Below are 13,994 nucleotides of genomic sequence, written 5' to 3'. Positions count from 1 at the left end.
TCGTTGCGGGCGGCACGAGTTACGAATCATGGCCCCCCATCTCTGGGATTGGAGGTGCTGTTTTTGCGATCTAGGACTTTGTACCTTTCATAGAAGGATTCCAGGACTGCCACCGAGAATTCTCAGCAACTGAAAAGCAATAATGGACAACATATCAAATACTGCCCAGTTCGAACGGAAACTGTTGGTCATGTCAAGTTTGCAAGTACAAAAATCATGAGCAACACGGGGCTCCTCATGGCGGGGGAAGAGACTGGAAGCCCCAGAAAGAGGCAGAGCCAAGAGGCCATAAGGACTCAGATGCCAGAAGTGCTGCTCAATGCGGCTCAACATGCGGAGCCTCGTGTATGTTGGAAGGGCGCGCGATATGGAGAGGTGGGGATTGAGTTCTCCCCATCTCTAAACAGGGCCCTCCTACAGGCAAGATTTTGGAAGCTCCCCTTGAGCTAACAACCGCGCCCGCAAATTATGGCGCAGCAAACCTTTAGAGCTTGGGGTGGCGCGAGTCAGGGTCGTGCAGAAGCAGCGTGGATCGGGGCTTGAACACTGAGGAAGCTCTTCAGGAAGGATGGAAGGCTGGTGTATCTCCTCTGCTGTGCGAAGACTACAGCTGAGTCACTCGCAGGGATCTAGCCCAATTGAGACCAGTGCGTTTTCCGTGACTTCATGAAGCACTGCTCTCAGGAGGAGTGGCAAGTACCGGGAAGTTGATGCTCTATCCTACTATCGAGCTGATACTCCAAGATCAGTTAAGATACTACCTGCGGGGCGAGTGACCTGCTGTAATCTTCGCACAGTAGAGGAGATAGCTAGTCTGGCCAGCGGCACTGTGAGTCTAGGATCCCAAGTACCGAAACTTAACCTCCAGGTGTGGCGCTTGAGGCGCCACACCGCGTTATGCTTATGCTCTGCATCGTTGACGGCCCCCCTCCCTTTCAAATTGGCGATGGCCATCGTTAGCGTCCATCCCTTCCGCCCTAGTTCCCACTAAACGTTAATATCCTGATCCCCACCACTCTTGTAAACTGGAGCATGTTTCAGCTCTAGCTCAGCCCAGAACCGATCCACATTGTAAAAGGCAGTATCTCTGACTGCGCGAAGACTCCCACACGGTATTAGTCTCCACCACTAGGCCACTATCTAAGTCACTCTCTAGTTAGGTGGCAATATAATAGCCTGATATCGCGATTTGGGTGAGGGGAGAGAGATACTAATCGTAATTGGCTGAGATCCCTGCACTATACCTGTTGGGAGTCTTCGAGCAGTCAAAGAGATCTCGGCCAGGCCCATGGTCAATCTTGACTAGGATCCCATCTGCGGGCCTTTTGTCGTTGTCCCGCTTGACCCCTGGTAAATCAGAGTTTAGTTTTGGGTTCTCGTCCATGGTGCTGAAACATTTTGTTGACACTCCAGTCCCCGTTAGAGCTGGATAGGCTCCGCACTGGCTTCTGAGACTCACATGCCATCCGCCATTGCTCGGGCAGGCTTACCCTCCGTTTGGAAATGTTAGCGAGAACGCCCTGAACTCCCCAAGCCACCGCTTTCATACACCTGCTGTAAAACAAGCTACTATAAAGCTAAAAATAGCCGTTATCGTAACCATCATTCACAATCTGTCACTGGGCCAGACGACAACCCCTTGGCTTCCCATGGCTTGACCCCCTTGCTCGTGATACCAAACCAACAGCCTTACATACGCTCAGGCCCGGGCACCAGCCACAGGCGGCAACGGGAGTCACAAGCCGCCATCGCAGTCGCCGCTTCTCCCGAACAAGTGTAACCAGTCTGCTTACCTGCGGGAGTCGGTGACGGTCACAAGGTCATGCAACGCGTCAAGATTCGACATTTTTGAGTTTTGTCCCTCCCATACCGCATCGCCTCAGCCGCCTCGTTCTACGATATTTGTGACTCAAGATCCAGATGACGGTCGGGGAACTCAATATGGTGTCGTCGAACCAGCGTTTTCAGCCTTAGTAAATATGGATAGCACTTTTGCAGCCCAATTCGGCTTACCCCACGGCCAAGTTTAGCTGTGTGGCTGTTGGAGTTGTGTGAACTTCTATAGCTGGCCGCGCCACATCGGCGCTTGTACAGTGTCGTACAGGTCCAGCGGCCGCAAATCTAACTTAAATGTTTCTCTTCCTGCTCGGGCACTAAGGCGGCTGATGGCCATGATGAAGGACAGCCATCACCGCGTCATTCTCGCGATGAATACGAGGTGTATAACATAAGCTATGTCCAGATTAGGTCAGTCATTCGGTAGCGTTGCATAGATACGAGCTATCCAAGTCGGACAGAGACTCTCCAAAGAATAAAAAACATAGCAGTCTCAGCTCTGGCGGCAGCTGCTAAAGCACACTCGCTCGGGGTAACCGATTCTAACTATAAAAGGCCAGTTTCTTGGACCCTCCTTAGATAGAGAAAGAGTCATTCGTTGCCTGATTCTGATTATTGGGGATCTTCTGCCCGGTGGTCAGCTTGTCATACACCCGTACTAAGCGACACGCCATCCAGTCACCTGCCCCTTATACCTTTTTCGAGCTTGGCTTTCGGTGCTTTGCCCAAGGTCTACTGATTCTAGAAAGAACAAGAAAGAAACCCGCCCTCACTCTATAGTACAGTGGATTGAGGCAAAGTAGTGATATGCTTTTCTGCTATGACACCAGCAAGAATAAGCCTAGTAGGCCGATCATGGCTTTCGTGGATAGCTGTTTTGGCGATTCTGGCCCATCCCTCCGTCCAGCAACGAGATCCTGTCAAGGATTTTTGTCGAAGATTTGGACACCAAACAGCAGTGGTGGATCGCAAGTTGTACATTGATGGGGGGCTTGTCAACTGGAAATCCATGGACACCGACCCCGGTAACGATTGGAGTAAGCTGCACTCCCATTCCTACATATATTCTTATCCGCTAAACTAGTCCCCCAGACTCATGGCTTGTATGGCACGATCTCGACAATGCTGATGTTGGCATGCCGCAAATACACGCCAATCTTAGCAAAAACTCCTCAATCCCTTCCGTACACGGCGGAGCCCTCTGGGCAGATGATGTCAACTACCGCTTATTTCTTTTTGGGGGCGAATTCCACAGTGGCAATCCTACAACTTCAAGCATGATGTCATATGATATTTGGTATGACCAATGGGATGATTTTGGGCCTCCCGCTGCAGGTATTCAGCGTGTCAGTTATGGAGCCTCCACAAGTGTTATGGAGCGCGGAGAAGGGTAAGTATGGTGGCGTCGAGCCTTCGTTAAGTGGGTTGATAGTGAAAATTGATTCGCTTAATAGTTACTACTATGGGGGCTATCTCTCGAATGCCTCCATGCCGGACTGGAACGGTCCCCCACGTGCAACATCGAATCTAGTTCGCTACAAGATGGACGGCAATTTGTGGACCAAGCTCGCGGGACCAGACGATATCAGACGAGCCGAGGGTGTCATGACGTTTATCCCTGCCAGTGACGGTGGTATGCTGGTTTATTTCGGCGGCGTCCAGGATCCTGACCGCAACGGCACAATGATTCCGCAGCCGATGGACCAAATATTTATCTACGATATCATATCGAACAAATGGCACGTCCAAGAGGCCAATGGCACCATTCCTGAACACCGGAGAAAGTTCTGTGCTGGAGCCGTGTGGTCGAAGGACAGAAGTAGTTACAATATGTATAATTCCCCTTGGGCCCTTTTGTTACCCCTGTTCTCGCCTTATTCATGAAAACACTAACCTCGAGATAGCTATCTCAACGCCGGTCTAGGATTTGGCGGACCTGGCTTTGATGACGTCTACGTTCTCTCTCTTCCCTCTTTCACATGGATCAAAATCTACCCTCTCGACCGGAATGGGACAGGCCAATACCCCTCGCACAGCCTGTCCTGTAACATCGTCAACGAAGGGTCTCAAATGCTCACCATCGGAGGCTCGTTCCCCAACGACAGCACATGCGACTACGAGCAAGTCTGGGGGGTCCACAACGTCGATCTCGGTAACCGAATCAAGGGCAACTTCCAGAAAGTGTGGGCAGAGTATATACCCACTCTTTTCGGGTACAAGGTCCCCGGGCTTGTGACCAGCGTCATCGGCGGAACCAAAGACGGAAGCGCCACTAAGATGACGCCTGACGCCGGATTCGCGGACCATGATATTAGCATTCTGCTTGGCATGAAAGCCGTCTTCCCGGCTCGCACGAGGGCGAATGATGGGCGCACCGCCCCCGCGACTGGAACAGTGAGCAAAACTCCGGGTTCGAAGTCTGGTCCTTCCGGAGGCGCAATCATCGGCATTGCTGTCGGGGGCAGCGTCGTTTTGCTCTCCCTCCTTGTGGGTCTGTGGTTGCTCATCAGAAAACGAAAACGAAAGCCCAACGCCCAGCCTGTCGCGCCGACGGAACCGCTCGTCCCAACGCCGCATACACTGCCGTTCAGTCCCTACCACTCTACCCAGTCGCCGGACAGTGGACAGTATATGAGCCCAAGGACTCGAGAAGGTGATGGGGAGATCCCGGTCCACAATCGGGACTGGAGATCGGCCTCGGCGAGCTCACCGCCGAGCGAGATGGATGGCCAAGACCTCAGGATTGCTGAGTTGGATGTGGAGAATTAGATGATACTGGATAGGAGGAACTTAGGGGATTTATATGGCGGGTACAGGAATTAGAGTCACAAGAACGGGATGTGGGCTCTTGTCTATCCCTTCGATTGTCAGGAGGCTCCAGTAGGTAGGTCGCCTCACATTACCCCTGTCACACGAGCAGTACATGCGGGGAACATAAAATTGTGTCATTAATCAAGGGGCGGGATGTAAGCAGTGTGATGTCGCGATTTGTAACTCAAAATAGTGTTGGAACTTCTATCACAGGCTAATTTAGGTGGAGAATAAGGTAGCTTTTATGCTCTCATATTTGATTGGCTAGACGTCCCTCTAGTGACCACTGGAGCCTCAGCCTCAGGGAATACCTTTATTACAACAACAAGCCGTCAACTGGCTGCTTTCTCACCAACATTCTGAGAGTTAAATTGTTGCTATTTATACCATGGATCGGGGGTTCGCACGCCGCTGGAATTCGGGGCGTTCTTGACATTCTTTCAGAGCTGGGGCTATATTGTAAACAAGCCCCATCCCTTGATCTCGCTAATCCAGATAGCTAGCTCTCGGACGGCGTACTCACCAGTGCAGCCCGCTCAAACAGCCTCTTTATCTCGCAAGGCACGAAAACGTAATCTATACTAATCGTCTCTAAAAGTGATCTAATAATTCCTCTCCGGCTCGACTAACTTGGGGCTCTTTTCAAGTCGGAGAGCCTAATGCGAGATAACCGAAACTACTGCTTTGCCAATCTATATTTGCATGTTCTAATCTCACTAAAACATCAAGCCCTCATACCGGCAGTGACAGTTGCTGTGAGATAACCACTGCGCCACCCAGGAGACTATTCTGGGAGATTATAAAGTTTGTAGTGTTCGTAATGATGGTGGTAGAGATAGCGGCAGAAGAGGTGTGTGGTGGCTAGCTCACCTCTCCTCCCTGTGCGGAGGTGTTTAATAAACTGGTTAGTAATCTTCTACCCTGTAGACTATTAGAGTTGCCAGGCTGAGCTATCTTCTAATTATAACTCCCAATAGTATACAAACGCACACTGTCAGTATAAAGTAAGACATGTGTGTTCATCGTCTTCTTCAAGGTGCCTTTCTAAGCCCTATTGGCGTAATATTTACAAGGCCGGTGAGTGGCTGTGCCTCCGCCAAAAAGGTCTCGTGGGGAAAAATTAACCCATTTAGCAAATGGTTATTTGCAACGCCCCCTTAGATTAGCCCACGACCCAACCGACGCCCTGCTCAAGTCGGGGTTTTCTGACTCTACAATACAAAATTAAATGTCCAATTCGTAGGGTGTGAAGGCTGAGCGGCTCTCAGAGGCAGACCCATGACACGGACCTCCGCATCCAGTCGGAATCAATGCTCTCAGGGACAAGAATCTAAATTTAACAGACGAGTAGGCTACCAGTCACTTGACTTTTTAATCGAGGTTGCTGACAACACCCTCCTAGAACCAACACCCTGGCTATGGCCGTCACCCCTGTAGAGTTCGTCAAGTAGAGGACTGCCCCGAAGAAGTCCGCGCCTACATGGTGTCGTATTCAAGAAGCATTGTTGACAGGCAGCTGTCCAACAAGAGCTAGGATATCAGGACTGACATCTCTGAGAGGATGACCGACCGATGTGAAGGTCAATTTCTTCGGTTGACAATGCAAGGAGACTCCGAGTGGAGGATTGAATAACAGACAATTTCAGCGCGCTATCGAAGAGACACCGGTCGGCCTTGCAAGTCTTTATGACCGAAACTGGGAAACTCTCAATGGGCTTCCAAAAAGAACCCAACCTAGTCAACCATTTGGGGATATGACGGTCAGGCTTTGACCTATGCAATCTCTTAAATGCGAACTCTTGAACACAAGACATCCATCGACCAAGAATCTCTTGCATTAAATGGACGACAAGGTTTCCATGCCAATCTTTCAACCTTATGCTGTAGGGAAGGGCTGTGCCGTCACACCGCGCCTGCTCTAGCCTTTCCTCTAGCTCCAGCTCCGAGTACTCTCCATCTGCATGTCATCTCAACATCTTGCGGTAAACGATCATAAGGACTGTCTCCCGGGATCCTCTTGTGCTGAACAGAGGAAAAGACCCGGAAAAGTTACACGACCACCAACAGATTTCCTGTCCGAGATCATCTGCGTATCTGTGACGCAGAACAACAACTTGGTGCTTGCGGGCTTCCAACATATCGTTTTCACCAAGTAGTGTTTCCGCTATATCAGTTCTTTACGAGTCCTGTAAGGCCCACTGCTCGAACAAACGAATGCTGTTGACTTGTCCTTCGGAGACTATCCCGCTTCGTGGCTTCACCATATTCGGCCAGATGTAAACCATGATGCCGGTGTAATCAGCCTTACGAATGGGCTCGTCAACCGGAATAAACCCGCCTGGGCTGCTCGGAGAAGATGGTTTGGCTCAAAAAATGAAGTGTGGCAGAAAGGGCAACCACTCAGACCTCTGTACTACGCAATCGAGCTGGAAGTGAGTTACATGGCGCTCAATCAGATCCAAGATATGAGTGTAATTTAAACGACGAAACCAGCCGAGGAAGGGCTGCTCTTGGAGTTGCTTCTATGAAAGGGAGCGTCGCTGTTGTAAAGGCTGTCCTTGATTTAGGCGCTGATATTAGAATCACAGACAACCACAGATAGACACCGCTCAACCCAGTATTGTTCAATAGATACGTCGAGATGTTGCGGCACTCGTTAGCCTGTGGAAGTGTTCAACTGGGCTTGTTTTCTCCTCGGGTCATCCTCAGTCCGACGACGCATGGGTGGGTTAGTTTTTATTAGATGTTCGTAAAATTCACGATGCGCCAGTAAGGTTCTCAGGGTAGTGGCTTTATCCTGCTAAATTTAGAGCCTCTAGTTGTCATGGATGAGTCTGCGGGGGAAAGGAGAGTGTGACCTCATTATTGGTATGATGATGTCAGACGCCACGGTTGATTCTGGCTATTAAAGGACCAGGTGAGAAAATTCTGGTCATGACTAGACCACTTGGCCGAATACTCATGTTTTGAAACGTTAATGAAGATAAGCTTAAGCAGCCGTTCGTATCCGGAAGGTTGCCCTTGTCAGGCAGCTATCGAGGTAGCTTAGGCAGCCTCCAATAAAGCGGAATAAGGTGGTTCTTAGCACTACTACTCCGTGGAGGAGAACTATTGGGCAACACAGTGGAAAAGTCTATGGCGTGGCAGGCTGCAAACTAACGAGTTGAGGGGGTCTGGTTGAGCAAAATAGCAGACCATTTCCTTAGCTGAATAAAAATAGCATTCATCAAGAATTGGCGGAGGGCTGATGGGAGTGCCTTCTAGTTGGCGGATTCATCGAACCTCATACCCTCTCAACTCCGGACTGCTCAGCTTTCTCGTCATGGCGACTAGCTCGGGTGGTAAAGACTCTCTCTTCACCTCGGCATCGACGGACAGCAAGACGTATAAAGAGGGGAGATCCAGCCGAAAGATGCAGCCTGTTCATCACTGAGACACCAAGCACTTTAGCACCAGAAATCGACCCTTCAGAGCATCTTTGATAACACTCCTCCAAACCCACCATGCAGGGACGCACGCAGGGACGCCTGTCCCTCTTCGGTCTTATCGTCCTGCTCTTCGGGCTGACGCTCTTCACCTTCGCCCATGCTGCTCCCCAGGCGACTTCATCCACCGAGCCTGACGATGTCGTGGCAGAGGGTGACGGAGAATCAACCTCCGGCATCGACGAGAGCATACCGACCGAGACAGCGGAGATTGAGCCCAACGACAGCGGCAAGGCCAATACCACCGAGATAACTGAGGACATCATCATCGAGGAGGCTAAGCAGGACCCCATCGTCAACGAGGAGAAGAAAGAGATTGAGGCTGAGATCGAGGATACCGCGGCCCTTTTCGAAGATGATGGGACCGGCAAGCGGGGCCTCATGGACCTTGGCGATCTCGAAGAGCGCAATGTCGACGACCTCAAGGAGCGCAACGAGCTGGACTCCCGTTCCCTCTTTTGCCCCCCACGCTGCCGCCGCCGCCGCTGCCGCATCCTCGCCCGAGTGATCAGGGCCTTCATTAGGTGGGCGGCGCGCCGGTTCCGCAAGAAGAACCCCGGCCGCGGTATGCGGCCGCACCACACGCACATGTTCTTCTTGTACCCGCTGCACCGGTCGCTCTTCGACGCTAACATCCACCCACGGGTGTGGTTCGACGCCAGATGGGTGGCCTCGAGATTCTGGAGGTCGGCGGGGGTAGCTTTCCTCAAGCGCGTCTACGTGCGAGCCAAGTACGCCCCCTTCCGCCGGCATGACAGCGCGGCATCGCAGAAGGCCTTCTTCGACCAGACGTGGTTGTTGGCACACGAGTACCAGCACGTACAGCAGTACTGGGAAGTCGGCTGGGACATCGGCAAGTTTGCGCACGAGTACATTTACAGGTGGTGCATGGCGGGTAAGAAGTACTCTAAGAACCCGATGGAGATATCGGCCAACAAGGCCGCCGACAAGCTGCTGCCTCTGTTGAAGACGGAGACTCGCTTTTTCCGGTTCTGGCAGCGGGACCTGCTCAGGCACGACCTCGGCTACCCGGTTCAGACATCATATCACAACGTGGGCAAGGATCTACGACAACTCCGTTTTCAGAGGGGCGCCATGCAGTTAGACACCAGGAAGTCGTGCTATCGCAAGAAGATGACGGGCCCGTGGGGACCTTGGCGTTGTGGCAATCCTTGAGACGACGGCTTCTCGTCCCATTCCAATTTGCTTTTGCTGTTTGTTGCCGATTCAAGATTATCTATGTCTCGCGTCTTATTGATCGATTTCACATATATCTTTTTGTCCACTTTCTGAATAGCCCCAGAGAGTTTACTATTCCCTGTCTTTGGCATTTTTCTGTTTTATTCATAAAAGGTTACACTGTTTCATTTACTAACTCGTAGCGAGATAGTGGATAGAGTTGTGGTTTCCTTAATCTCTCTCCCTCGGCACTGGTTTTCCCACAGGGTTTTCCCAATGCTATTACGCAAATGCGGAGGGGCCTAGAATGGTGTCTCTATTAAGATAGCTTTATTAAAACGCAAATATTCCTTGGCCGCTTCCGCAACGCCCATCTTAATAACAGGTTCTGGAGTAAGATCAAAGCTGGCAGGGGAATTCTTGCAGAGTGTAGAGACTATAGAGGATGAGTGGTGGTAAATACCTTCAAGAGCGGTCGATCTATCTATATAAACAATTACCCTACAGTCTCAAGTAGCCTTGTATTCGACTTCCCAACTTGTAACTCGTTAGAGAAACTTGCTCTAGGGCATGCTTTACTCTACTATAGCCTTCCCCTCACTATATGCCTTGTTCTCTGTCCCTCTAGTTCATACACAGAACGCTCCAGTGCGGCAGTATTCAGCAGTCCTGGATGTGCCTCATCAAGCGACTTGATCCCACATAGTTGCATTGCCACCTCTAGTTCTTCTTTCAAGGCTGCACAATGTTAGCTGGGAGCTCTCTGGGTAGATCTCGGGTAACTCATTATTGAGAGCATGTTCAATCCCATTTTGACCGTAGGCCAACGCATGTAGGATCGGCCGGCCGAGGCAGACAGCGCTAGCTCCGAGGCAGATGGCTTTCAATATGTCAGTCCCGCGCCTGATGCCACCATCTATGAACACGTCCATCTGCTCCAGGGCCTCGGGGTAATGGATGTTAATCTCCAACAGGGTCAATATCGAGGGCTGGGCCGTGTCAACCGCCCTCCCCCCGTGGTTGGAAATGTAGATGCCCGCACAACCTTCGGACAAGGCTCTTTTTGCATCCTCAGCTGATTGAATGCCTTTCACAAATACCGGCAAGCCTGTGATCTTCCGAATCCAGTGGATGTCTGGCCATGATAAGTCTGGGTCGATGGCCAAGTTCGAAGCCGATTTGCTCGTTTCTTTGTTGTTGTTTGGTGGCGAGGCTTGAATTTGAAGACGCCTTACATCGTCTCGCTTGCCAATGACTGGCAGGTCGATGGTGACGATTATGGCTTCGGCCTTGAGCGCAACAACTGATTCTAGCAGTCTTTTTGTTGATTCACGGTTAGTCCCCACGTATAGTTGAAAGAAAAATGGGTGGCCTGGGGGGAGAGCAGCGACAATTTCCTCGGGTAAAAACGAGCCCATCGTAGGGATGATAATGGTGGATCCCTTGGCAGCCAATCCTCGAGCTATTGCAAGTTCTCCATCCGGATGTACCAGTTTTGCCAGGGATGCCGGAGCGTTGAAAACTGGAATGGCATACTCTCTTCCCAGAATTCGAGTCTTGCAGTCCACGTTTCGAGATGAAGAGAGAACCCGAGGACGGAAGTAAATGTCCTGAAAAGAGGAGGCGTTTGCTTTGGTGGTACGATTATCGTTGGCTCCAGCCGAAATCTGAGCTCTAGTCAGAGGAGGCAGGTATTCCAACGCCACCCGTTCAATATCGTGCAGGCTGACAAGGGTGCGTAACTCGATCATGGGCTTGTTCTCCTTAGTTGGTTGGCTGCGGCTGCTTGACGAGTCTGCAAGGTCCGCTGCTTCATCCAACCTCCCGACGATCCGTGACGGTCCAAAATAACCCAGCACGGTCTTGGGACTATGAACAGCATTGTAGGCCTTTCTAGCGTCCCTCCCGAGAGAATTGATGATAATTTCAGCTCCCCCAGGGTGTTCTTCGGCGAATCCCGTCACGTCCCACACGACATTATCAATAATAAGCCAACCGTCGTCCTCCGCGGCGTGCTCTCGGACTTTATCTCTGGTCAAGATTCTCTCCATCTCTACCAAATTTGATGGATAGGTGGATGGGTATCGGCGATGATTTGATGACAGTAAAAAAGGAGACGACGAAAAAAATAAAGATGGAAATGTATATAAGCTGTTGTGGCGGATGGGTTCTTTCGAGAGGAAAGAAGATCGCAATGAGCGCCAAATTAAAGAGACAGCCCATACCATTAAATGCTTTTAAACTATCCGACCTGGCCTCCGCGGACTCCGAGAAGCTTCTGGCGCTCCTCAGTATGCCGTTATCTCCCTGAAACCTTCCCCCTTCCCATCATATCTCACCGCTCGGTCTCTTAGCCGCAAGAGACTTGCACTAGTCTGTCTGTGTCCAACCAGCCGATGAGGTTGAGGACTTTCTACTCCGAAAGCCGACGCAGTGCCTGATTACTTGCTGTTCCTTATTCAGTTTTCATTCACGGGCACTTCCACATCTGATACAGCTGCTCCCCTATCTCTTAGCCCTCAAAAGTCAGGCCTTCCGTATACTGGAAAAAAACGGGATCTAAACCAGTCCGTGAACCAAAACCACTCCGATGACCAAGGTCTCGAGTTTCCAAGCTTCGGCGTGGCTTTGTCCTTGAGCCCACGTTGCACGTAGCCTGAAGTCAACGGAACAGCTGCTCTTGGTGTGATGGAGGCCATGCCCTTTGCCGTTGGAGTGATGACTCTATGATCTTGACGTTCAGCCTCTGCGAGGATTCGCATGATAAGGATGCAGGAGTTGTCGATTCCAAGCGTGTAAGACGCAAGGAAATATCCGTTGAGGGCAAACAGATTAGGGATATTCTGCAACATTCAGCCTCTCCAGGTGAAATAATCGCCCACCGCGACAGGCGGGCCATTATCAACCGTAACATCAACATGCCCCAAAAGCTTCAGCCGCAGCCCCGTGGCTGTAACAATGAGGTCGGCAGGAAGTGACTCTCCTGATGTCAGAACAACAGCATCTTCAGTCACAGTGCTAATTTCGCACGTCACGATGGACGCCTTTCCGGTGCTCAGACACCTGTAAAAGTCCCCATCCGGGGCAATGCAGAGCCGCTGATCCCATGGATGGTACTTTGGTTCGAAGTGAGGGTCAATTGAAAACTCTTTCGGCAGTTGGCTTTGAGCTAAGTACTGTATATATCGGCGAGAGAGAATAGGAAAAATCTCGCAGAAGAGAAAGATGAGATATGCTGACAAGATGTAGCGTAGGCGTATGAAGGAGATGGCCCACGACTTGGGTAATGTTTTGCGGAGCAGTCGACGCATCCAGTCTGTCTGTGGCAAGCTGATAATGTACCCAGGACTGCGCTGGAGCATGGTGACGTGGCCAGCTTCTTGGTGCATGGCGGGAAGCATGGTGATGGCAGTCGCGCCGCTGCCGATGATGACGACCTTTCGGCCTTGATAGTTGTAATCCTTGGGCCAAAATTGAGGATGTAGCACATCACCCTTGAACCTGCTTAAGCCTTCGATGTGTGCTTGGTAAGGCTGGAAAGGAATGTTAGTTTGCTATTCACTGACCGGATCATGGATCTCTTACATGTTCAGCGTCATAATAGCCAGTTCCCATCATGAGGTACTTGGTAATGATGGATATTTCGTGCCCTTAGACTTGTACCTTTAACCGCCAATGCTGAGTGCCAGAGTCCCAATTTGCGCTGGTAACCTTGTAACCCAGCCTGATCTTGCTGTCGAGGTCATGTTTCTTGGTAATATCTCGCAGATATTCCATGATAGACTCTCCTTTAGCAATAGATTCATCTAAAGTCTTGTGTTAGTAAGCTAGATGATTGATGGCAATGAAGAGTCTGACCTTCGGACCACGGGTCCCAGGGGAAACTGAGAATGTAGAGGTCCGAATCCGAGCGAATCCCTGGGTACTGGAAAAGCGACCACGTGCCCCCGATGTCGTCACGCCCCTCTACGATAGCATAGGATAGCTTTGGGAAAGCTTGTTGAAAACGGAAAGCAGCGTTGATACCAGCAATTCCTCCCCCCACAATGATACAGTCATAGTACTCCTGGGCTGCCATTGCAAGCAAAGTGATTGGTCGTATTTGTCAGGCGTGCTATAGTTGCAGAATAATGATAATCATGATGGCTAATTGTGTCTTGGCTATTGGATCTGTCACGGACGACGGTTTTTATGCAGCATCATTATCTGGTATCGAGCAGCTGAACCGAGGCAGTCCACTATACCACTGACCGATATGCCGATTCCTTGTAACTCCAAAACGCGGGGAAGTGGGCGTCGAGATATCCGGACAGATTCAAACCCCCGAGTCTTATCATCGGCCGGCCGCGGATCCCGCACGACCAACCTGAAAGGGGCAGGCAGCATATGGCATAGTTTTTCATTCCCTCTACCCTCCCTCATTTTTCCTTCCCCGTATTCTATCGCAAACAAAGAGTCAAAGCCAACCCATCTACGCGGATTTCGGAGATCTATGCGTCTCAAGATGAACTCGTCGCTTACTTTATGGGAAAAGTTCGACCTTGTCCTTGGTCTTGTTTCTGTCTGTCAGTAAAATCTGGCCTTTGGATGAGAAGAAGCCATTCTTACGTCTCATAGTGTCATCTGGAGCCTGGTCTGCTCTCAGTGGAGGGTTACGGGGAGAGCATGCGCCCTCAAGCTACA

At 50.8% G+C, this 13,994-nt stretch overlaps 3 protein-coding genes across 3 annotated transcripts; 1 reads left to right on the top strand and 2 right to left on the bottom strand.

Annotated features, from left to right (window-relative positions):
* Nucleotides 1-2,656: 2,656 nt before the first annotated feature.
* NCS54_00892700 (Hypothetical protein) lies at nucleotides 2,657-4,605 on the top strand (the record flags this gene model as incomplete). The annotated part of the gene is made up of 4 exons (XM_053154291.1): nucleotides 2,657-2,873; nucleotides 2,929-3,226; nucleotides 3,291-3,668; nucleotides 3,741-4,605. The coding sequence occupies 4 exons, from the start codon at nucleotides 2,657-2,659 to the stop codon at nucleotides 4,603-4,605; spliced, it is 1,758 nt and encodes a 585-aa protein (XP_053010266.1).
* Nucleotides 4,606-9,994: 5,389 nt separating this feature from the next.
* Nucleotides 9,995-11,362, bottom strand: NCS54_00892600 (Hypothetical protein; the record flags this gene model as incomplete). The annotated part of the gene is made up of 1 exon (XM_053154290.1): nucleotides 9,995-11,362. One exon carries the CDS (start codon nucleotides 11,360-11,362, stop codon nucleotides 9,995-9,997), a length of 1,368 nt encoding a protein of 455 aa, XP_053010265.1.
* Nucleotides 11,363-12,163: 801 nt separating this feature from the next.
* NCS54_00892500 (Hypothetical protein) lies at nucleotides 12,164-13,389 on the bottom strand (the record flags this gene model as incomplete). Its single annotated transcript, XM_053154289.1, has 3 exons — nucleotides 12,164-12,844; nucleotides 12,975-13,117; nucleotides 13,170-13,389. The coding sequence occupies 3 exons, from the start codon at nucleotides 13,387-13,389 to the stop codon at nucleotides 12,164-12,166; spliced, it is 1,044 nt and encodes a 347-aa protein (XP_053010264.1).
* Nucleotides 13,390-13,994: the final 605 nt, after the last annotated feature.

The sequence above is a fragment of the Fusarium falciforme genome, chromosome 7 (genome assembly GCF_026873545.1).
Source record: "Fusarium falciforme chromosome 7, complete sequence".
Classification (NCBI taxonomy): domain Eukaryota; kingdom Fungi; phylum Ascomycota; class Sordariomycetes; order Hypocreales; family Nectriaceae; genus Fusarium; species Fusarium falciforme.
This window is presented reverse-complemented; position numbering and strand designations above follow the sequence as displayed.